Source organism: Diaporthe batatas, assembly GCF_019321695.1.
Source record: "Diaporthe batatas strain CRI 302-4 chromosome Unknown Contig00003, whole genome shotgun sequence".
Taxonomy (NCBI): Eukaryota; Fungi; Ascomycota; class Sordariomycetes; order Diaporthales; family Diaporthaceae; genus Diaporthe; species Diaporthe batatas.
Genome location: NW_025408550.1, coordinates 1,719,806 through 1,742,105, shown reverse-complemented (window position 1 = coordinate 1,742,105; position 22,300 = coordinate 1,719,806). Strand labels below are relative to the sequence as shown.

Here is a 22,300-nt window from a genome sequence, read left to right as displayed (position 1 = left end):
GGGTGGCTAAAGTGGCCAACCAGACAGCCTACCTGCACCTGTCGCATGCCCACGATCAGCCCTACAGCCTATAGCTTACCAATCTTGCCCCAGCCCAGCAGGACCCTGAAGATCCTGGAAAGGCCTGGAAGTCGGCACTCGGCGGGGAAGCCCCATGTCAACGCCAGCCGCAGCGTCACAGCCTCGCAACCCCCTTTTGCCTAACTGCCCAGGTGGTATTATTATCTTTCCTCCCACGACTTCACATTTGGCCACGCCCTGCTGGACCCAGAGGTGCCGTGCCGAGCCGTGCCGAATTGGTCATCCAACTGACGTGGGCACGTCTGCCTGCCTCCAAACCCACCTCGAACTCCTCTTTAAGAGACGCACGACGACGCCCTCGCCGGCCCGCCCGCCGCCGCCATGGCAAACCGATCCGCATCCTCCGAGGGCCAGGAGACCTCGTACGTGAACATGACCGACGTCGACCGCTCCCAATACGCCGACGCCACCCTCATCGGCAAGCACTGCGAGGCCGAGTACTGCAACCAGCTCGACTTCCTCCCCTTCTACTGCCAGTCATGCGAGAAGACCTTCTGCCTCGACCACCGCACCGAGTCGGCCCACAAGTGCGCCAAGGAGGGCGCCTGGGCCGAGCGCAAGCGGCTCGCCCAGCTGGCCCGGCCCAGCGCCGGCGACGGCAAGCAGCTGCGGGACCACGTGTCGCAGAAGCCCTGCGCGTCGCCCGACTGCAAGACCACCGTCGGCACGAGCCTGGTGCCCGGCGTCCACTGCCAGGGGTGCAACCGCGACTACTGCCTCAAGCACCGGCTCAAGGAGGAGCACGACTGCGACAAGCTGGTGCCCCTCGGCGCGCGCCCGGGCTCGCAGGCCGCCGACAAGGCCAAGTCGGCGCTGCAGAAGCTGAGGCTGTGGGGCGCCGCGAAGCGCGAGGCGGCCACCGAGGCGGCCACGCGCGCGCTCCCTAAGCCGAAGCCCACGTCTGCCTCGCAGCGCCTCGTCGCCGTCAACAACCTCAAGAAGACCGCCAAGGGCGACGAGAAGCTGGCGCCCGAGAAGAGGGTGTACCTGTTCGTCGAGGCTGAGGCCGCCTCGCCGACGGCCAAGACACCCAAGGGCCAGTTCTTCTACTCCAAGGACTGGGTCGTGGGACGGGTCCTGGACGCCGCTGCGAAGAGCCTGCAGGTCGAGAATATCAACAACAAGTCTGAGAAGGAGCGGGATACGCTGAGGGTGTTCCACGTCGAAGGTGGACGGGTGTTGGATTACAGCGAGAAGGTGGGGGCTGCGCTTGTCTCGGGCAATACCATTGTGCTTTTACGCAATGTTGGACCGCTGGTGCCTGATTTGATTGATCTATAAAGTCACCGGCAGACGGGACAATCTCATAGCGTCGGCGTTGGGTTTTGGTCGGATATCGGGAGATAGGTTTTGAGCATGTCCATAAGCGACTTTTGCCGGACAAACAGAATACATGACTAGATTACGTGAATTCATCGTCTATTTAGAATTGTAATACATGCGCGAGAGAAGAAGAAGTGTTTAAGCACACCTCGTACCGGGAGGGAGCAGCGTGTTTGTTCTCGCAGCCACCAATATCTACAGTTCCTTCTCCTTGGGCTTCGTGGACAAGGCTTTTTCCCTGCCCATCGTAGGCGCAGCACCTACTGCGTCATGCCCACCCATAGTCGCGAAGCCCTTGTGGAATATCCACTCCACAGCGTTTTCTACGGGTTGATCAAAGAGGGTCGGGAGGAAGGGGACGACAGCAAGGCCCAAGCCGATCGGACCCCAGGTCCGTATCGTCTTGTTCTTGACATCCTTGAGCGCTCTCCCGCTGTACCTGACTACACTGTGAATTGTGAAGGCAGGCAGACCCATACTTGCCACGCTCTGGAAGATAGCTCGCTGTGCCATGACCGTCTTGTAGTTCTCAAGTGGAGGGACCGACTTTGGCTGGGCATCCGCAGCGCCGACTGCATCCAGGCCTGTGAGCTTCTGCTGGCTCTCTGAAAATTCCGCCTGTGGGTTCAGCGTCCGCTGGTTGTGTAGATATGCTTTGTATCCTTCATAAGACACGTCGCCGAGGATGTAAGCCCAACTGACTCCGTATGCGCCACGGACCAGCCATGGATGTGCGACCGGCCGAAATGATTCTCCTATGTCAGATGTGTCTAGATGTGTAAAGTTAGTAAATGTTAAATGTGAGCCAGTCGAAAGACACAAGCAAAGACTGCCTTAAAGCACCAATGGCTGAAGTTGCAGATCGCAAGACCCAAGTTGGCTTCTAAATTGGGTGGATACGTACACGCGACGTAGCGATGAGCAGAAAGCAGTATCGTCCGAACACGTGCAGCATAACCGGCAAATCGAACGTTGGACTCTGTCGATTCTGGCGCACTTCAAGCGATAAAGTCGATGTCAGCCGTCCAAGCACTGCGAAGTCAGGGGCAAGTGCATGGAGAGGCTGGGCTTACTAGCCATCCACGATCTCGTCATACCAATTTTCGTCTTTGTCTTGCCTGTCGACTATCTTCTGCAGCGCAGGCGGCAGCTTCTCGCGCTTTGGAAGCTTATCTGGGTCGAATGGAGCAGCTTGTGGAGCATTGCTCTTCTTGCCTGGCTCTGCAGCTGAGGCGTCCTCCTTGGGCGGCGCCTTGGAATCCTTGTCTGAGCCTTTTCCCCACCACATTGTGAGAGACGGCGGTTTGAATGTAGCAAAAAGGGATGCTGGGTCTGCTCAGTAATATGAATTGGCGACGTCGGAACTACTTGGGTCGGTGGCGCGTGAAGATGCAGCAATTCAATTCCCCATAAGACGAAGAATGGAACATGACGTCGCCTTCTGCATGCTTCCACGGTTCCACCCCGGAGAGCTCGGGTGGGGACTCCTGCGCGCTTGGATCTTATCTCTCCACAGGTACCCAGGTACCCGATCTCTGGCGGCTATTACCCGCCGTTCTTGCCTGAGGCAGCCGCAAATTCAGCAGCCGCAGGGGAGCTTGTTCCATTGAGCCGTTGCGTCGTTTCTCTACGCCGAGCACGAATAGCTTCCCCCCGACAACACCTCACACACCCCCGACCGACCCATCGCGAAGTCCGGCCCCGATCCCAAATTCAAGATGGTTCAGTACTACAACGTTTTCGGCGCCCGTGTCGGCTCCCACTACGTCAGTGCCCGCGTCTTCCCCTCCGATTTCCTCCGACCTCGCGGCGGCCGCAACCAACTGGTTCCCGAACCCAATTGACGATGTCTGAACTAATTGTGTTGTATGACAGCTCGCCATGGGTGTCCTGGCCGCCCTCTTCGGCGGTAGCAAGCTCGCTCTTGGTGGTGGCAGCAAGGCCGCGACCCAGACCCCTCCCATCAACGCATCCAGCAACGAAGAGGCCGACTTCATCAAGTACTTGAGCCCACATGCCCGGATGTCTACTCTCAGCCACTGACAACCTTGTAGGCAATTCATGGACCAAGCAGAGGCGGATTCGAAGGCGAAAGACAAGCACTAGACCGCGGCGGACATGTGATGAGGGGACTCGTGAATCTCAGATGCCTTTTTCTGGGTCCAACTGTACACTTATAGACGGGACAGGTACTAGGCAATTGAAAGAGACATCCGTGCCAGAATACTGTCTGCGACCTCTCCCACTGAGGCTGTGCAGTCGCTCTATTCATGCAAGCTCGGGGTCGTGGTCACGATGTGCCCAACAAGGCCGGCAACTCGAACTGTATTTCTCGATTACGAACCGCACACCAGATGCATCATACTAGGGCTACCATGGCACAGCTCTGAATTGTCCTTCTTCAAACTCCCAAAACGTACCCGCCGGGACCTCGCCTCTGTCAGCTTGGAGCAGCCGCGCGAACGCTTCAGCCGAGTCCAGGGGATCTTTGGCCCCCATGAAGTTGTTGAAGCCGGTCCTGGTGTGTCCCGGGCTGACTGCCCAGAAGCAGATCCTTTCTTCCTCTCCGACACCCGACTCGTCCAGCAGTTGCAGCAGCAAGGTCAACATGTTCAAGCCTGCCTTTGCGATATTGTAATCTACGGACTTGGGCGGCGGAAGCTAGTACTGTTCAGCCTGGTGCCGTTGAGAGTGTATCTGTGATTCGTACCTTTCTGCTGGCTGTTCTCTCCAGGCTTCCTCGAGCGCTTGAATTCATGATTACCCTTGGAAAATGGCTGTTCCGCAGCAAGGGCAGAAATGCCCTGGTGACCATGGCAGGCGATGTGACGGCATTGTTGAAGACGGTGTTGAGATTGGCCCGAATATCTTGCAGGTCTTGAGACTTTGGATGGCTGACAGCGGCAGCGTTGTTGATGAGAACTTCGCGAGTCATCAGTCTCCAGCACTATAGTCAGCACCGGTGTAACTGACCATCTAACTTTCCATACTGCTCAGCGATGGTGTCCACTGCTGCGAGGATACTGTCATCGTCCTCAATGTCTATTCGGACAACGTCGAATGTGGCCTTGGGACTTATCCGGTGAAGGTTCCGTGCAGCCTCCTGCCCTGCTTCCAGAGAACGGCAGCCGAGGATAAAGGTTGCTTCTAGGATCCTGCCCGCCGCTGCTTGCACGATGGCGAAGCCAATACCACGGTTCGCTCCTGTGACAAAGATGATAGTCATGTTCCCAAGCACTCTACGCAGTTAGATTGTTGAGAAAGGTACCCACCAGATGTCTTTTTGATAGGATACCAAGTACGAAAAGACGTTGGTTCATACAATATTGATTCGGGCAATTTCAGGTTCAAAACATGGTTTCTCGGACATAAGGGCTCGCGTATATCATTTCAATTTACTAGAACTAGTCCCGTTCTCAGTCAAGTCTCAGAATCAAAAAGAAAGGCTGCGGTTGGTGAGGGTCATGTCCGGTCTCACGCGCCGTTCCGTCCACCCAGTTTATCTCCGGAGCCGAGTCTGCTCGGCCCCTGCCAGCTGACAGCGCCGGACTTGTACACTCCAACCTCCTGTTTAGACAACAATCAGCTTTGAGCTATATTTGCGAGCAATGACGTCTATCACCGTTTCAGACATCGAGGTTGCTGCAACACCGGTCCAGGTGTGTCTCCTCCGAGACAAACAGTCAGACTGCGGAGGATCAAATGGTTAACACCACCAACAGCTAGTCAAGTTCAGAGGATCCGGCCGGCTTACAACACGCCTGTCTGTCTATCCAAAACCGCACCAGGGCGCAATCGCTGACCACCTGCCCCCAACAGTGCCACACCCCTCCAGGGACCAAACGCGGCCTCGCACAAGGACGGCGACCCGGTCATCTCACTCTACCAGCCAACATCCGGGACGGCGTTCGACCCGCGCTGCCGGTACTCCCTCCTGCTCTCCACGTCCGAGACGTCCCGCAACCCGCTGTTCCACCAGGCCTGCATCTACGTCCCGGAGCACGACGAGCTGTACGTCACCTCCGGGCTGCTGCAGACCACCAGCAGCAGCGCGCTGCCCGTCGTGCTCATCTCGCGGGTGAACCTGCGCCGCAGGGGGAAGCCCGAGAGCAGCGGCGGGCAGTGGGATGAGGACGATGACGACCCGGTCGGCGGCAGCGACGACGACGTCATCTCCGTAGAGTGGCAGAAACTCCGCCCCCCGCAGAGTATGGCCATGCCGGCCGGCGGGGTGCGGTACGGCGGCGGCGGCAGCGGCAGCATGGTCTTCTGCTCGCAGGGCAGCCTGGGCGAGGAGAGCACGGGGGGCCTGTACTTCATGCGGAGGGGCAAGCCGCCCGAGGCGCTGGTCGCGGGCTTCTACGGCCGGCGCTTCAACTCGCCCCACGACGTCGCCGTCTCCTCGCGCGACGGCGCGCTGTGGTTCACAGACCCGTGCGAGGGCTTCGAGCAGGGCTTCCGCCCCCGGCCGCTGCTGCCCTGCAGGGTGTACCGGTTCCACCCGGAGTCGGATGACCTGCGCGTCGTGGCTGACGGGCTGGCTCGGCCTGGAGGCATTGCATTTAGTGGGGATGAGAGCACGGTGTATATCACTGATGCCGGTGTGGCCGAGGGCGAGGGCGAGGGCGGTGTGGGACCCCCACGGTAAAGCTACACGCACCTGAACCTTGGGTGGCTCGCAGAGTTGTGGCTGACATGATGATAGGGAATCGGCCATCTACGCATTTGATGTGGTGACAAGGTCTGGCTCCCCCTTCCTCGCTAACAAGCGCGTCTTTGCCGTGCCCACCACGGGCATACCGACCAGCGTGAGATGCGGCGCGAACGACTTTGTGTACGCTGGGTGCTCTGGCGGTATAGAAATTTGGAATTCGGGTGGTATGCTGCAGGCTGTTGTGGAGATACCTGGTAAGTACAACGAAACCTGACTATAGTTGATTTGCCCCTATATCCTCTGGCAAGTGGTCTAGGACCGTGGCGAGATGCAATGCTGTCTACCTTGCCCCATCGCTTTCTTGAGAAATATAGTCAGACGACCATGAGTTCCCACTATGCGCAAGATACATGATATACTGACATATTTCTGATATAACCAGGTGGTGTCACTAGTTTCTGCTTTGGCCGCCAGGATGACACGCGACGAGAGCTGTTCGTGTGCGCGGAACAGAGGCTGTGGAGGCTACGGTTCGGCTGCCGGTCAAAGTCCATACTGCCATTCGAACGAGCCGGATGGTTTGAGTGGAGCGATCGGACCGCACTCGTGACAGCAATGCAGCGGCCTTCTGCTTGACGGCGTGCTGTTTGGAAAAGTCTCGGGACAAGCAAGGTTGTTCTGATCTCCACGGGCGACCGTTTTCTGCGCCCACCATGAGACGCATTGAAGGGACGTGCCGCACAAAGAAACCCCTGGGCATCAGAGCCTCTGCCGGGGAATGGCATTCTGCGATCGTTATTCATGATGCTCATGTAGATCTCCGAGATAGACTTCGGCACTAATAGCATCACCTAGCATGATGCTTTATGCAACTCTGGTACAGTTGTGCGTCTGTGTGTTCGACTAGTATTATTCTCAATACATATGTCAGCAATTTGTACTCACTGACATAAACAAGAACCACCTTCAAGTTTCGTGGCTCTCGCTACATCGACGTTTCAAAAGTTGAAGAGTCTCAATCCGCACTTATTCCAATGCTTGCCAGCTTGTTCTTCCTTGTATGAAGCCAGGCCTCAAACTTGAAAGTTTCACTGCAGTGCCTGAACCGTTCTTTTATCTTTCAGAGCCGGTGTGGTCTGGATGAAGTGGTTTCGTTTTTAATCCCCATACATATAAAATGTATGCGGCGCCTTCATACAGTGGTAAACGCTCAGGACCTGGAAGAAGACATGTCCTGTCAGTGAGCCACAATATTTTGAGACAAGCTTGGATTGTAGACTGGGAATTAACAAGTGGGCTATGTCTCAAAATTGAATGGTATCTTACAATGCAAATTATGATAGCAAGAGCTCTTTTATTACATTTGGATTCCTCATGGAGTTGAAGTGGATTTTCGGTTTTGGTGACGTGCAAGTAATATTTTCTTTCTCAGTGTTGATGAGTTTTTCAATCCAAGCTGACTTTGTTCTAAATATCGAGCTGGCCGTTCCAAGTTGCTCTTGTCTCCTGTGGTAACTTATGTGTTGTCTCTGGCTATTCAATTCACTTCAAGATACCATCCCCTGCCCGAGACAATCAATCAGGCTGAAATAATTCACTGATTTGTTTGAGTTGCTTCTTGTATTCTTGTGGACCAGCGGGGCGCCCACTGAGTGACAGCCGACGAGAGCATCAAACTCAGTGCTGTCATGGTAGTCTCAAAACAAGTCCTGATGAATACTAGTATCTGTCCATCGCCATGGTCGCAAACGGCATCACAGTCTCTGCTACGAATACCTGTTGGCATTTTGTCCTTTCGAGGCGTTTCCCTCCAGAGAAAGTTTTTCAGTCCAGTGCATGTTGTCAGAGTTTTGCACGGTGATGTCGACGTTGAAGAAACCCTATCTGAAATGCCGCGGGCCTGGAGCTTGGATTATGTCTCTCCGCAGGCTGAGGAGCTATATTGTGGAGCTCAAAGACTTATTATTAGCCTTCTACTTTATGCCGATGTAATTAATTCTATGGTGCCGAGGCTGCTTGTGAGCTCATGACTTGCATGCTCGCGATTCGTGCTCTTCAAAACCTTTTAATGTAAAGAATAAATTCTGTACATATGTACGAAACCAAGCTCAGTCTGGCTGTCAAAATGCGAGGTGAGGTCATATCGACGTCACAAGCCAAGCCCAAGTATGCCCAAATAAATGCGACCTGGTTAACATGCCCAGACTTTCAGGCGGAATGTTCGATCAGAGCAGGCAGGACGTCCAAGTCCCCAGGGGTGGTGGGGGGACTGGCTGTCAGGTACGGATGGAGCAACGTCTTGTCTTTCTCCACGCACGGGGGGGTGGGAGGCGGGGAGTCCCATCGATCGGCGCAGAGCCTCAAGGCAACGAACAGACTCACTTAAACACAAGAAGCAGGAAAAGGGAAAGCAAGCACAGGCAAGCAACCAAGCAAGCCAGCCAGTCAGACCCCCCCGGGCAGCCGTCACTGTTTCATGATCCCCGGGGGGCGGGCAACCAGACCTCGGGGCCTTGAATGTTCGCGGGTTTCATGTTTGCGCGGGCCAGCTCAGATCCGACCGTGCCATTGCTGCGCAAGATTGCTGCATCGGGCAAGGGAATGTTCTTATTACACCCACCTGCTCGAAAGGGTGGGGGGGGGGCATAGGCAGGGCCGCATTGGCATAAGACCCAACCAACCCAGAGCCTGGGCTCCCCGTGATGCGCGACAAGGCCCCTTCGGCCTCGCGTGGGTGTGTGGGTTTTGGTTGGTATCTGTATGTTGCGCATGAGGCAAGAAGGGGGGGAATTTGTCATGATGCCTCACACTCACCGCAACACCCCCAAGCCCCGTGGTTGCACAATGTCCACGTAATCGCCTATGCCTTTGATGAGCAACGGGAGAAACGAAACTGTGGCCGAACCTGGGCAAGACACACGCAGGAAGGCCTGGTGACTGGACAGGATGGATGGACTCGGTCTACAGTCCAAGAAAATTCCCTGCACATGTGATGTGGACGGACAAGAAGAGCGATCGATCACGCGCAGACCGGAGAATATTTTCTGACTTCGGTGTCCTGTCTCATCGTGAGGGAGGGACGCGGACAAAGCCGGCTGCTCGCATCGAAGGTGTGCGCCGCTATTGAACGGGGAGAACAAAGCCAAGCCATGCAGATATGCGTGTCGGAGCTTAATACCGGCTCCTGAGCAATGGGAACAGGACGGCCTTGAGAAGAGCGGGAGAAAAAAGTATCACGTTCGGCAGCCGGGGGAGCGTTGAGTCTATCGCCGCGCTTGCGGCCGGGAGAATCCTGTTGGTTGGCAGTCGAGTTAATAAGCCCTTATCCTGCCCTTGTCCTGATTCTGCCCTGCCAATTGCCTTTTGCCATGGCCATGTTGCAACAACAGAAACCCACAACCACAGATAGGCTAGAGCCATTGATACCGTGATGCCCACTGGCAACCCAGCACAGACGTTGGGGACACAGAATACAGGATTTGTAAGGGCCGGGGGTGGGGCCGCACACAAAAATACGGTCTCTCAAGATTGTCCGGATACTTCGCCCAGCAGCAGTAGCAGCGGCGTCTGTGTGTTGCTTCCCGCAACGTGCCGGCGTTGCCCAATATGGGTATCCCGGCCAAGGGCGACACATGAATTGCCAGGGTGTGGTGCGTGCGGTGACGTCCGGATAGCCCCCCTCTCCTCGTGGCATTGAATTCATGTGTTCAGGGCATGTCAGTTGAGGGGGGCTCCACCTAGGATTGATTCAATGGATGGCGGGGCGAGAGTACTGGCGTCCCAGTGGACTATTGGAAGGAATGTAGGTCAAGGACTATTAGGTGGTTCGAGAACAACAATAGTTAATTATCCGCACTCGCTTCAGAACTTGTCAAAGTGCTTCTCCCAAAATTTTTAAAATTTTAAACAATTATATTGTGACCTGTCAGAATCACAGACATGGCGCCAACATGAACGTGGGGTTGAATGAAAATACAATTCAAAAAAAGTACGACTACGAGCAAGCAACCCATGTTAGGACAAGGCACCACCAAAGAAAAAAAGAGAAAAAGCATGGTTGACGTGTGGGCCCTTGGGCTCCGGATCGCGGGCAACATCGATGCACAGGGGACCGGGAGCTGGTCCCCGCCGACGGCACAGGGGGGCAGATGGGAGTTGCATCCCAGCTGGGGCCCCGGCAGCCCGATGGGCCAGACTCGGGGACTAGGGGTGTTGGGTGGATTGCGCCCAGTTGGAAATTTTAATCTACTCCAGACGGTATCGAACGCCCTGTGAGATGACGAGGAAAACTTCCATGCGGCAAGTCGTGTGCAGCGCATGGCAACGGGGATCAGACCGGACCCGCCCTGCATATTCGACAACAGGCCATCGGCTTGGGAACCTGAGTCGGATGTCGTGGTCCCCGTGTGGAAAAGGGTCCTCGCATATTTGAGTGTGTAGCGGGTACGATATACCTGACAAGACAATGGCCAGGCTGAGAACCCGCACATTGTCAAGTACCTCGGAGTCGGAGTCGACCTCCCCCCACGCCAGCCTGCAGGGGCCGAACACGATAACCGCATTCTCTTGCGGTTGACCGGTCGGTCGGTTCGGTGTGGCGACGGGAGCTTGTTGGCCCCCATAACTCTTGCATGCATGCATGCACGTAAGCTGGCTGGCTGGCTGGCTGTCCTGCAGATGGAACACATGACGAAGTCGTCATCAGCTGCAGGAGGCAGGATCACAAACTGGGCGCGCTCTTTGATTAACTCACCCGTAGGAAAAGAAAATGGGCAATATAGAACGCAAAAGAAAAAAAGAAGCCAGCCAGCCTGTCAGTCAGGGCCCGCCAGAAGCGACAAGACGCGCGCGCCAACTCACCGTGGCTCCGCGCATAAATAATACGACCACGGCTTCCGAACGATCGGCCGGGCCCGCCGTTCGTTCGTCCATCCCACCTACCGTGTGTATGTGTAGGTGTGTGTGTGTGTGGCAGCAGACCACCCCCAAATGCAGATAATAGGAACCGGATTGGACACCAGGGTTCTTTTCTCGGCATGAGTCGTGGTGCCCTCTTCTTCGGTCGGCCGTTGGGTAAGGCTGGAAGGGCTGGAAGGGTTTGGGGGGGGGGGCTGAAAGGGCTGAGAGCGGCACCGAGGCAGACACACACACACACACACACACGCACTTGTCGCCCTGGTTCCCGTTCTGCATTCGTATTCCGAGGCATGCGAGTAGTGTTCCTTGCGGGCCGTGGACGGTTGTGGTACGAGAGAGGCAGGCCACATGCAATGCAGTGCAAGTATAGCAGCAGCTAGCTTTGCGGGCGTCTGTAGTCGCTGCCGGCCCCGTACCTGCATTCAGATATGCATATTCTAGGCCCTGGACTTTTCTCATGTCGCCATCATGCTGCAGCAGCGGTGCAACGCTGGTCCTCTCCGCAGGGGAACCGGCTGCACGTACGTACAGTAGCTTGGAAGTTTCGGCCTTCTAGCTCGAGGAATAGATGACATGCGATTACCACATGCTTGCAAATCCGTGTGCAATTTCTTTTTTTCCACCTCGTCTCTGTCTCTCTCTTGGCTGCGGCCCGCCATAAGCTGACGTCTGTGAAAGAGGATTCAAAGTCGTGGCTGAGACGTGGTTGAATAGAATTTCACGGTCGTCACATGGCTAGGCGAACGTGCTAGGCAAGTACACAGTGGTAGAGCAGGGCATGCCTGACTGCATATGCCTGCACTTGGAGGCCGAGGTTGAGACATAGGCCCGCCTCGTTGATTTCTTCGTCCCTACTGGGTGATCTCCGCTTTGGGCAACTAATTGGCAGGCAAGGCAGGGTTTGGTAGAGAACACCGCGAGGCATCGATTTGTCGTCACAAGCCGGGCCAAGCCAGCAGTTCGCTTGGTTTTGGCGAGCCCACCTTCGTTTCACACTGCCAAAGGCTAACACTGATAAGATTCCGCGATCGCTGGTTGATGTGGCAGGCTCTGTGGCAGGAATCAACTTCCTTTCCGCTAGTGGTCGGACCCAGTCCTCGAAGAGTCGCTGCTCTGTGCTCACAAGCAAGGCGAAGGCCTCCCAATCGCGTGTTGGCACACATCGCGGGCAGCTCCTTGTGCGTGACCGATCATGTAGGCGGGTCTCCTCGTCTTCCCGTTGTCCCTCCCGCTCGCTCGTTCGAGGCTAGGTGCACCACTTATGAGGTGCTAGGAGGGCATGAACACGATGGTGCGTCCAAGAGGTGTGGTGAGCTGGTGATTGGACATTGGCATGGGGGCCTTTGTTTCGAAGATGGTGAGGCGTGGCTGCCAGTGGGCGTTGTCCGATGGAACAGCGGCCATCCGAGGTAAGAGGCCGAGACAGACAAGCTGACTGATTTGTGCTCGAGTCATCGAGTGAGTGACAGTGAGCGACTGACAGTGAGCGACTGACAGACCGACGCCCGCGATCACGGCGTCCGGCGGGTCCTGCCCGCGCCCTGTGTGTGAGCTGTCTGATGTAATAACTCGCGCATGATGGCAATTGGGGGTCCCATTACCAGCCTGTTGGGATGCGACTGGTGGGCTCACCCCGAGGTTTTGGTAAATAATTATATTTGTTCGACTCGCTCCCATACGATGCGGACATGGCCTCATACGGTATCTGTCCGGCTTGGAGATGCACCTTGATACACGCTCTCTGCTTGAGACGAGCGGTACCTGGCAGCAATGAGCATCCAGATCTTGTGTGTAATTTTAGCCCAATAGCAGGTACTGTGGTAGCTGTCGTGGATGCACTCCTCAATTGGTTTCCACGTCAGTACCAGGGTAGCGGCACAATGGTAGACCAACGGAATGCACAGACCGTCCAGATGATCAATGATCAGCGACCCCCTGGCACATGCACCGCAGCTGCTGCCGTTTCGACCAGAAATCGAGGGCGCCCCTGCAGAGTCGGGTGGTGTGGGCCAGCCATGCCAGGCCAGGCCAGGCCAATTCCAATGCAGCATCGTGCGAAACTCTTTGCTCATCACATACATAGTATACTCCGTACATGCCCACCAGGGCCATTCGCATCTAGTGTACCTGGTGGACAAAAGTGATAGGTGACAGCGGAGGGCCATTGGCGGATCTTGTCTGCGCCAATGACCTCAAGAGACCAGTCATCCCGGACCACACGAGGAGCTTGGACTGACTGGCTGGCTGGCTGGCTCTCGTGGGCCAGTGGACTGGTGGGGAGCGGGCCGGATTGAAGGATTTAGTTTCTGTTGCGCACCCCACCGTACTGTGTAGCCCTCGGCGCAATTCTTGGTCTCGGGAATTCTTCACCAGTGCGGGATCGTAACATGACCAGAGGGAATGCGACGGGAGATTGCAACTGCCAGGTCAGGTGTTGCGGGCGTCATCAGTGTTATACTTTTGGGACCTTGGACGGGCGGACGAGGGCTCTAGAGAGGCGCCGTTGCAACGAGGGCCTGGCAGCCTGGCTGTGCCTGTGTCTGTGTGGCCGCCCAGCCGCCACAACAGCCCACCGACCGTCCTGCCGTCCCGGCCCCCGTCCTGGAAATAGAAGCAGGCAGGTTGTGCTACCACCTGACACTGGCATGGTGTCTGTATGACCGACAGCGTCCAGACTGCCGCGCCAGAACCCAGAGTCTCAAACACCAGATGAGAGGTTGTGACCTGGAAGAGGCGACCCAGAGGTAGAGAGGCCTGAGAGGACTGGAGGCTTGAGACCAGAGGCCCGTAGCACTAGAGCGGCAGGAGAGGGCGGCGGGCACGGCCGTGGCCGTGATGACATTCCAATACCGGCAGCAAAACCCAGCCAAAACCCACCCCCATCACGACATGCGCTTGGCCGGTTGTTATTCTCCGCCGGGGCCTTTTTCCCAGGCTGGTGTCATTCCGCCCGGATCGCTGGTTCGAGATGGAGAGGCTGGCAGGCTGGACATTGGAATTCCGGGTTGCAGTGGGGCGTTGTGACGAGTAGCGTCTAGTCCCGGCTGCTGCGGCCTCCTCGTCTGGGTCTGCGTGCTGCGTGCTGCGTGTGCTTGCATGTAGCAGCTGTCAGGTACCGAGCAGGGCGCCACTGGTGGCTGCTGCCCAGGCGGGCCGGGCGATTCATCGAGTTTGGGGCAGAACAAGAGGGAACCGGAGCACATCGCCAGGCCATCACAGGCCAACACAGGCCATCACAGGCCCGCTTGTCTTGGATGATCCCTGCCTGCCACCACCTGCAGATTTCCATCCCATCTTGGTCTACCGGTTGGGGGGCCGAGAAGGCAGGACGGAAGACGACGACGGTATACAAAAAAGAGATAGCCTCAGATGGGCCTGTAGAATGGTCGGCTTGATCCGGTGCAGTGTGTGTGTGTTTGGCCGGGGCATGGCAAAGCAGCAAAGTTGCAAGTCTCGCACGCAACCACGACCTTGAAAGATACCACGGCCACTGTACGGAGTACAAGCTGCCCTCCCAACTGGGCCCTGACCCTGGCCCATGCCCTCGCCCATGCGGCCCTGCCCCCATCCACCCACTACGTCCCAGCACCCTGCCAGCCTGCACCCTTGCACCCCTCCCCTCTCCTTCCCTACCCCTCTATGCCTTCTCCTCCACATTGTTGGCGCGGCCGCAGCGACTCACTGACTCTGCTGCAGATCGCATGTCTGGCTGGTGGTGGTGGTGGTGGTGGTGGTTGCTGGCTGGCGCTGCTGCTGCTGCGGGCTGTACAGAGGCACAGCGCCAAAGTCACAAAGTCACTGCACAAAAACTGGGCGCCAATCTGTCTGTCCTACTACGACTGTTACCACCTCGCAGCCCCCTTTTCCTGCCCTGTCGTATTCCTGTCCCATCCGATCTTGTACGCGCTGTGGTAGATACACACAGCAGGACCCCATCATCGCTCCGTCGCTTATTAGTCGTTCTTGGCCGCCTGGCCGTACCGTCTGCCGCCCCCCCGCGCCCATTCCTAAACTATACTTTTGCATTGCGCACCCCGTCTTGTCGGATCCTGTCGGCAAAACACTACCCAACCCAACCCAACCCAATCTCGACACACGCGCGCACACGCACACACTCTTATTGCCTACTTGCCTACTATCTACGGAGTGCCTGCCTACCTGACGGGCAGCACCCAGAGCACCTATCCCGTAGACCCTGTTCAGTCTGTTCAGGACCCGACCTGACCTGGCCTGGCCTGCCAGGACTGCACATGCCCTTCGAGGGAACCCGCGACACAGTGACTTGACTTGACTTGCCTTCCTTGCCTTGCCTTGCCTTGCCTGCCTCTGCGTGCTGCGCCCCCCCTCGCTCACCACTAAAATTTCCTCACCTTCTTTTTTCTCGCTTGCCCCCCCCCTCCGCATACTTTTAAACTCGTCTCCGCCGCCTCGTCACCCGCTCCTTCTCCTCCACCCACCCGCCTACTTACTGCCACGCCCACTTCCAACCGCAGAACCGCCGATAGCACGGGCCAACGGCGACTCAGTGGGTTCTTCTGACTAACGCGAAGGAGCCGCCGGACAAAGAGGGAGGATCGCATGCCACCATCCTGAATAAAGAACAAGGCCCCCGACGAACCTGCCCAAGCCTCACCATATCCTCAGCACCCGAGGGACTTGAGACGACGTCGCTTCGATTTTCTCTTCACGCCGTCCTGAGCATCGCACCCGTGGCGCGATCTGCGACTAGAACGAACGACTAGAACAGAAGAAACCCACGCATAGCCAGCCTCTCTTCGATACCAATACTGGACTTGGACTGGACCTACCTGCTGGGCACGGGCTTTTTCTCTCCATGACTCTTGCTCTTCTCTACCTCAAGTGCAAGTGACGACATCGCTTTCTTTTTTGGGATCTCTCAAAAGTCCGCCCAAATTATCCGAACACCAGTACACAGTATCCACCGCCCGACCTTGTTCCCCTCAATCCTGGGGCTGTCCACTGCAGTGTCTTGGATTGCCACCCGACCCGACCGACTGCTGCATAAGTCCTCTCCGCCGCCCGATTGCTGTCGCCAGCCCTCAACTCGTCGGGCCCAACTTACCGTCGCACTGACTCACTGCCTCCCGACGGCAAGAGCGTGTGAGCGGACCTGGCGTAACGTCCACTTTTGCTACCCTCAGTATTCATTGGCTCGAGGACCCGTCTTGCCAGTAAAACACAGTCAAGGAGGAGTCAAGGCCAACTGAAGGTGGGACGGTCTTCTGTGACTGCACCCGCTCTGAGATATACTCAATCGATCCGGTCACGGAAAGAGGGATATTACGGCGACACCATGAAGGTTCGTACACCCAGACCAGCAGTTGCATTTCCCTTTTTCATATAATTCCTGAGCATTTCTTCTGAGTCGTCTTGGCTGTACGCCGAACGGTCCGCTGGAAATGCATCACGATATATCGGCGTCGCCCTCGTTGTCTATCACGCTCGCTCTGCATCACTGCCCATCACCCAACCCGGGCTTCCCTCTTGTCGTGCTTCTGCACTCCCGGACCCGAAGCGCATGGCTCAGTCATTCAGCAACATATCACTCATGCCGTCGAATAAACAAACTGACATCTTGCGCGCCATCAAGGCCCTTCGCAGGTCGATGAAGGGGGAGGAGAAAGTCAAGGCCCATGTTTCAATCGGTCCCAAATCCGCTGTCGCGATCGTTCCTCCAAAAAAGGTACGTTTATTGCAACCTAGCCACACAAAAGCCCTTGTGTGTGGCCCTCGAGGGCTGTCGCCGACCTGCCTCTGCACTGCACTGGGCGCATTCTTGAGCCTCGGAACAATGACTGAGAGCGGGCCTCGCGAGTGGGTCGTTGGCGTCCGAGTCTCTTCTCCAACCCCCGCTTTGCGCCCGATTCGCGGCACATTTGCTCCTGGGCCTCGGTGGAGAACCAAATGAAATTGCTGACTCCTTCGGCCCTGCCAGGTAATTCGAGCGCTTTACGATTACGAAGCCCGATCCAGTCAAGAACTGAGCTTTTCGCGCGGTGACTTTTTCCACGTTATTGGCCGAGAAAACGACCCCGACTGGTATGAGGCCTGCAATCCCGCCTTACCTGACGCCCGTGGTCTTGTTCCAGTGAGCTTCTTCAAGGCTCTCGGCCGCACAGAACGTGATAGCGCAAGCTCGGACACGAGTAGACCATCGCCTGGTGCTACCAACAACCCCGACCACGATTCCGGGTATGCCGAGACATCTGCCTCGAGCGTAACACCCACTCAAACGCAAAGCCAGAGAAGCTCCAAGATGTCTGCTGCAGGGAAGAATGGGGCCATGGTGTACGGCATAGTGATGTACGACTTCCAGGCCGAACGCGCGGACGAGCTGGAGGCGAAGGCTGGGGAGGCCATCATCGTTATCGCACAATCAAATCCCGAGTGGTTCGTGGCGAAGCCAATAGGGCGACTGGGCGGCCCCGGCCTCATCCCAGTCTCCTTTATCGAGATCCGCGATATGGCAACAAATACGCCAGTTCCAAATCCGCAAGATGCAATTAGGAGAGCAGGAATACCGAGGGTTGAGGAATGGAAGAAGATGGCCGCCGAGTACAAGAACAGCAGCATCACGTTGGGCAAGTTCGAGGGAGGAGGGCCCCAAGGCCAGCAACAAGCCATGGAACAAGGCATGGAGCGCATGAGCCTTCAGCAGGGTGCTGGTCGAATGAGCCAGGGCAATGCACAGCAGCCACAGAGCAACGTGAGTCTTGATATAGTGCCCCCATCGCAGTATGTCGTTGCTAACCGCGCAACTATCATCAGCGCAACACACAGAGCCAACAAGCTCCCATGGCCCAGCCCCAGGTCGGAAGCCCTGGGTCACAGTTACACGCTCCCATGTCCGCACGCATCCCTCGCTACTGCTTTGCCGAAGACAAATACTGGTTTGTGATCGAGGCCGCGCTAGAGGATGGTCGACACTGGGAGCTGTCGCGTTACTACGAAGACTTCTACGACTTTCAAATTGCACTTCTGACGGAGTTCCCGGCGGAGGCAGGAAACACTGGCACTCAGAAGCGGACACTGCCTTACATGCCAGGCCCTGTCAACTACGTCACCGACGCTATTACCGAGGGTAGACTGCACAATCTGGATGCCTATGTGAAGAACCTCCTGAGCCAGCCACCATACATCTCGAGGTGCAATCTGGTCAAACAGTTCTTCGCGCCCAGGGAGGGAGACTACGAGATTGACCCAACTTCGACGGGCGAGGAAGACTACCGACTATCAGGAGGCTCCCACCAGTCCTCTCAGGGTGACGGAATATCGCAGCAGTCATCCAAGAACAACCTCAATGGGAATGGGTACGGCCCAGCACCGGGCTCAAGAGGACCCAACGGCGTCCCACGACAGTCGTCATCCCTGTCCCAACCGTCTCAGACGTCACTTTCTCCTGGCCTGAACCAGCAAGCAGCAGCGATGAAAATCAAGCTTAGCTTCAACGGAGACCTCATCGCCATCCGGGTGCCAACCGATATCCAATTCCGAGACCTTTACGAGAAGATACGGGACAGGCTCAAGATCCCGGCAGGAGACCCCATCGATATTGCCTACAAGGATGAAAGCACACAGGACAAGATCCCGATGATCAGCAACAACGACTTGGACGTTGCATTGGAGCGCAACGAGAAGCTACTGATATATGTGGATCAAGTGTGAAGAGCTCTGCAAAAGCTCCCAGATCCTCGATAATCGGACCCAAACTTTGAGGAAGGCTCTGCACCCGGACTCCACGGTCGCTCAGCACCTCGACTTGGCGTTTTTGACAGACACTATCATGCAAGCCAAACTATTCGTTCATCTTGCGGGTCCGGGATGCTATCCGGAATAAGTGTCCAGGTGGAGGTGCGACAGGTCTTTTGTCATTTTCTGCTGTACCACAAACAAACTCTGGACGGGTATACTGCTTAGTAGCTGGGATCCCAGTGCACCCACGGTCGTTAAACTGTCGGCAAACCTTTTCCCGCACACCCGCGACCAAATGCTCAAGGGAACCCAGCATTTGGCCTCTTATTCACCGTTACATAAAATCTGTCACCTTATGTCGACGATGCGCAAGCAACTCATGATGATGGAATATGTCTATATGGGAGCTTTTCCAGTTGGTGGAAGAGCAACGGCGTTCAGGGCTGGCTTGTTTTTGGTCAACCTTCTTTTCTTCGATTCTATGAGATATCTAGGCCCTCGGTCCTTCATTTTTTTTGTTGTTGTTTCGTTTGCCCGGTTTTCCTCACACCCAGTCCCTTACTATTACCCATTTTGATTTTTTTTTCCGTTGCTCCAGCGGTGGCCACGTGGGCGAGATTGGAGGAAACAGGAAGACGAGTGTTAGTCTGGCGAGGACAGCAAAGATACCAGATGGGCGGTCTACGAGGCTCACGCTTTACCGTGAACAAAATTGGATCGGCGTGATTGCAGAGGGGGTGAAATGCTGTTGCGTGGAGACACCGGCAGACGATTGAGCTCGAGTTGCAAATATGCGGATGACAAGGGGGAGAAGGTCAACTTTGATTCTGGTTCTGAGGAACCCTGGCCCACCGTAGTAGCCACCCCCACGAGGAAAGCTTTAGTCGTTGAGGAGGAAATGAACAGAGTGATGGACAAAGACCACAAAAATAACGTTTGCTCGTGTCTGAGTAACCACATATGTGAGACACCATGCGTGCTGATGAGATCGAGATTGACATCGAGATCGAGGGCCCTTCAAGTGACATGCCCTCGCAGATATGCTTTGGATTTGTTTACTGCATTTCTTACAAAGACCGCATACTAGACGCGCTCTCATCTCTATATACGCTAGTAAGACCAAGCCAATTATGTCTGCAGAACCTTGTCTCAACTTTGCAGCATTCCAGTCAGTCAAGTCAGTCAAATCACTCGGGGCGTGGCCCAAAGAGTGAGGAGAGCGTTGGTAAATATTTTGGATTCATGTCTAAGTATCTTCCAAGTCATGCGGCCCCCTCTCTCTGCCGGCGGAGCAACGACCAAATAAACGCCCCCGACAAATCTCCCCCTGCCTGCCTGCCTCCCTGCCTACCTGTGCCAGAGTCTCCCCCGCCATTCCCGAAGATGATAGTGGCGTGGCGTCGTTTTGTTGAATTGTTTTGGTGTGATTTCGTCATATGTGAAGAGTAAGAAGGCTTGAGTAGAAATCAGGTGGGTGTGATGTAATATGTACATTGGACGAATTGAGATGATTTTTGACTGGGACTGGGCCTGGGCCTGGATGGCTTGGGGTGAGAGTGATCAAGCGGGAGGAAGCCAGTGACACCCAGGTCCAGCAGCAGCAGCACAGCGGTGTCTGTCTGCCTGCTGTCTTCGCCTCCTGAACTTTAGATTCCGTGCCACCCTTTCCCCCAAGCCGCCGCCGCCGCCGCGGATAGATGCGCCCGAGTCCATATGTAGGTCCGGAAGTGGGCACGTATGCATATGTGAGTAACTGACGGAATGGTGCCGCTTGTCCGCTTCCCCCCTCCCAACTCACTCCGTAGGGACAAACTAAGCAGCAGCAGGACAAGACGCTTTTCATCCGCGTGCCACCAGGGAAACCCCCCCCCCCCCCTCAGACGACAACGTGCGTGGCCATGTGCTCGACGGCCTCCTTGATGGTCCGCAGCATGCGCTGGTTGATGCAAAAGGGACAGCGCATGGGCCTGTCCGTCGTCGAGATGGGGCCGTTGGACGGTATGGGCGTCAGGTTGAGATCGTCCGCGCCGCCGCCGCCGCCCACCGAGTACCGCGGCTGCGCCAGCACCGAGGACGACGAGCCGCCCACGGGCGTCCCGTTCGGGGTGGCGCCGCCGCCGCCGCCGCCGCCCGCGTTGTTCCCGCCGGAACCACCACCGCCCACCCCGACGCCCACGGGCTGCGCGACCCCGTTCCTGACAGGCGTCGCGAGCGCCGCGCCCGCGGCCTGCTGCGCGTACGACTGGCTTGCGCCCATCGCCGAGAGGGGCGGGGGCGGGGGAGGGGGTTGTTGTTGTTGTTGTTGTTGTTGCTGCTGCTGTGTGTGCTGGGGAGGTGGTGCCTGCAGGCCCCTCTCGGCCATCTCGCGCTCCTCCCTCGCGGCTGCTGCCTCGGCCTCGGCGTCGGCCTCTTCCTGCTGCAGGGCGTGCAGGGCGTTCTGCAGGACGATCTCGGGGTCCTCCTCGCCGTAGGCGTCGCCGGGGCCCCCCGCGCCGTGGTGGTGGTGGGCGGCGGCGGCACTGGCGGGGGGAGGAGGGTGGTGGTGGCCCATGGCGGCGGCACTGGCGGCGGCGGGGGTGGTGTCGAGCACGGCGTGGTTGGGCTGGCCGTTGTGGTTGAGGCCGGGGTTCTCGAGCCTGCGGACGGCCTCGTCCCTGACGCGGGCGCAGGTGGCGAGGGAGGGCTCGACGCCGACGATGCGCTGGACCGAGTCGCGGATGGCGGCGGGGCTGGTGTCGGGGCCGACGGACATGAAGCGCGGGATGGCGTCGACGAGGTAGGGGATGTCGTCCTGGGGCGGGGGCGCGGCGCCGTGCCTGCGCTGGCGGCGGATGAGGAGGCCGTAGCGCTTCTTGAAGCGGTGGATCCAGCCGGGGCTGAACTCGGGGGGCTGCTCGTCCTTGTAGCGCGGCAGCTGCTGGAAGATGGACTTTGCCTTGTCGGCCAGCTCCTCGTTGGTGGGCTGGCGGCCGCTGGCGACCATGCTGTGGTGCCACATGAGCACGAGCTTCTCGACGTCGGGCCAGTTGCCGAAGCGCAGGCGCGACCCGGACAGCTGGGGGTCGCCGTCGAGGCGGGCGTACTTTGGCGACAGCGAGTGCGAGACGGTGGACTGGCTGATGGTGTTGCCGTACTGGCTGGCGAACCACTCGATGCAGGCCTTGTGCGAGGGCCGCACCGACTGCGAGTTGGCCCAGCGCCGCAGCGCCCGCCGCTGGTCCAGCGACAGCGAGTGCCGCTCCTTTTGCGACGACGACGGCGTGGCGGTCAGCACGTCCGAGGGCGAGCCGTCCATGGCGCCCGACACGGACGACGTGGCCGGCGCCGTGGCCGTGGCCGTGGCCGTCGGGGCCGACATGGTTCGCGCTTTGGGCGGGCGGAGGGAGGGTTCCAGTTTTATTATGTAGTCGAATATGGCCCTTGTGGTTCACATGCCATTGCGCAAATGCGTTGTCGAGGCGTTTCGAGGCGAGGCCGTCCTTGCGACATGCAATCGATGCGGCGGATGCAATTTCCGATGAAGTGGGGACAAAGCAAAATGGCTTAAAGAGGTGGTTGGCCTTGCAAGCCTTGCTACAATCGGGCAGGCTTGAACAAGTGCGGGGTTGGCGA

General features: G+C 57.2%; 7 protein-coding genes across 7 annotated transcripts; 4 read left to right on the top strand and 3 right to left on the bottom strand.

The window, feature by feature from the left end:
- Positions 1-143: 143 nt before the first annotated feature.
- KVR01_002240 (uncharacterized protein) lies at positions 144-2,849 on the bottom strand. Its single transcript, XM_044791965.1, has 3 exons — positions 2,478-2,849; positions 2,309-2,400; positions 144-2,174 (listed from the first exon to the last, which is right to left on the bottom strand). The coding sequence occupies exons 1-3, from the start codon at positions 2,690-2,692 to the stop codon at positions 1,600-1,602; spliced, it is 882 nt and encodes a 293-aa protein (XP_044647255.1). The 5' UTR covers positions 2,693-2,849; the 3' UTR covers positions 144-1,599.
- On the top strand, positions 403-1,362 carry KVR01_003348 (uncharacterized protein; the record flags this gene model as incomplete). The annotated part of the gene is made up of 1 exon (XM_044784202.1): positions 403-1,362. The coding sequence occupies one exon, from the start codon at positions 403-405 to the stop codon at positions 1,360-1,362; it is 960 nt and encodes a 319-aa protein (XP_044648363.1).
- A 273-nt stretch (positions 2,850-3,122) lies between the features above and the next one.
- Positions 3,123-3,510, top strand: KVR01_002314 (uncharacterized protein; the record flags this gene model as incomplete). Its single annotated transcript, XM_044793188.1, has 3 exons — positions 3,123-3,170; positions 3,280-3,404; positions 3,459-3,510. The coding sequence occupies 3 exons, from the start codon at positions 3,123-3,125 to the stop codon at positions 3,508-3,510; spliced, it is 225 nt and encodes a 74-aa protein (XP_044647329.1).
- Positions 3,511-3,604: 94 nt separating this feature from the next.
- On the bottom strand, positions 3,605-4,809 carry KVR01_003345 (uncharacterized protein). The gene is made up of 3 exons (XM_044793759.1): positions 4,378-4,809; positions 4,115-4,326; positions 3,605-4,065 (listed from the first exon to the last, which is right to left on the bottom strand). The coding sequence occupies exons 1-3, from the start codon at positions 4,628-4,630 to the stop codon at positions 3,775-3,777; spliced, it is 756 nt and encodes a 251-aa protein (XP_044648360.1). The 5' UTR covers positions 4,631-4,809; the 3' UTR covers positions 3,605-3,774.
- Positions 4,810-4,858: 49 nt separating this feature from the next.
- KVR01_003138 (uncharacterized protein) lies at positions 4,859-7,002 on the top strand. The gene is made up of 5 exons (XM_044792543.1): positions 4,859-5,063; positions 5,127-5,167; positions 5,224-6,048; positions 6,110-6,312; positions 6,501-7,002. The coding sequence occupies exons 1-5, from the start codon at positions 5,013-5,015 to the stop codon at positions 6,692-6,694; spliced, it is 1,314 nt and encodes a 437-aa protein (XP_044648153.1). The 5' UTR covers positions 4,859-5,012; the 3' UTR covers positions 6,695-7,002.
- A 7,833-nt stretch (positions 7,003-14,835) lies between these two features.
- On the top strand, positions 14,836-19,830 carry KVR01_003538 (phosphatidylinositol-3-phosphate-binding protein BEM1). The gene is made up of 4 exons (XM_044790788.1): positions 14,836-16,295; positions 16,587-16,679; positions 16,932-17,702; positions 17,765-19,830. The coding sequence occupies exons 1-4, from the start codon at positions 16,290-16,292 to the stop codon at positions 18,659-18,661; spliced, it is 1,767 nt and encodes a 588-aa protein (XP_044648553.1). The 5' UTR covers positions 14,836-16,289; the 3' UTR covers positions 18,662-19,830.
- Positions 19,831-19,972: 142 nt separating this feature from the next.
- Positions 19,973-22,246, bottom strand: KVR01_003329 (uncharacterized protein). Its single transcript, XM_044788659.1, has one exon. The coding sequence runs from the start codon at positions 22,044-22,046 to the stop codon at positions 20,565-20,567; it is 1,482 nt and encodes a 493-aa protein (XP_044648344.1). The 5' UTR covers positions 22,047-22,246; the 3' UTR covers positions 19,973-20,564.
- Positions 22,247-22,300: the final 54 nt, after the last annotated feature.

Bases quoted from the DNA above. Each gene is read 5' to 3' on its own strand.
- KVR01_003329 (XM_044788659.1), bottom strand. From the start codon at position 22,046: ATGTCGGCCCCGACGGCCACGGCCACGGCCACGGCGCCGGCCACGTCG.
- KVR01_003538 (XM_044790788.1), top strand. The intron at 16,680-16,931 runs GTACGTTTATTG...CGGCCCTGCCAG, and splicing joins CGATCGTTCCTCCAAAAAAG to GTAATTCGAGCGCTTTACGA. The intron at 17,703-17,764 runs GTGAGTCTTGAT...AACTATCATCAG, and splicing joins CACAGCAGCCACAGAGCAAC to CGCAACACACAGAGCCAACA.
- KVR01_002240 (XM_044791965.1), bottom strand. From the start codon at position 2,692: ATGTGGTGGGGAAAAGGCTCAGACAAGGATTCCAAGGCGCCGCCCAAG. The intron at 2,401-2,477 runs GTAAGCCCAGCC...TATCGCTTGAAG, and splicing joins GACGAGATCGTGGATGGCTA to TGCGCCAGAATCGACAGAGT. The intron at 2,175-2,308 runs GTACGTATCCAC...TTACACATCTAG, and splicing joins TGCTCATCGCTACGTCGCGT to ACACATCTGACATAGGAGAA.
- KVR01_003138 (XM_044792543.1), top strand. From the start codon at position 5,013: ATGACGTCTATCACCGTTTCAGACATCGAGGTTGCTGCAACACCGGTC. The intron at 5,064-5,126 runs GTGTGTCTCCTC...CACCACCAACAG, and splicing joins TTGCTGCAACACCGGTCCAG to CTAGTCAAGTTCAGAGGATC. The intron at 6,313-6,500 runs GTAAGTACAACG...TGATATAACCAG, and splicing joins GGCTGTTGTGGAGATACCTG to GTGGTGTCACTAGTTTCTGC.
- KVR01_003345 (XM_044793759.1), bottom strand. From the start codon at position 4,630: ATGACTATCATCTTTGTCACAGGAGCGAACCGTGGTATTGGCTTCGCC. The intron at 4,327-4,377 runs GTCAGTTACACC...TGACTCGCGAAG, and splicing joins GCAGTATGGAAAGTTAGATG to TTCTCATCAACAACGCTGCC. The intron at 4,066-4,114 runs GTACGAATCACA...GAACAGTACTAG, and splicing joins AGAGAACAGCCAGCAGAAAG to CTTCCGCCGCCCAAGTCCGT.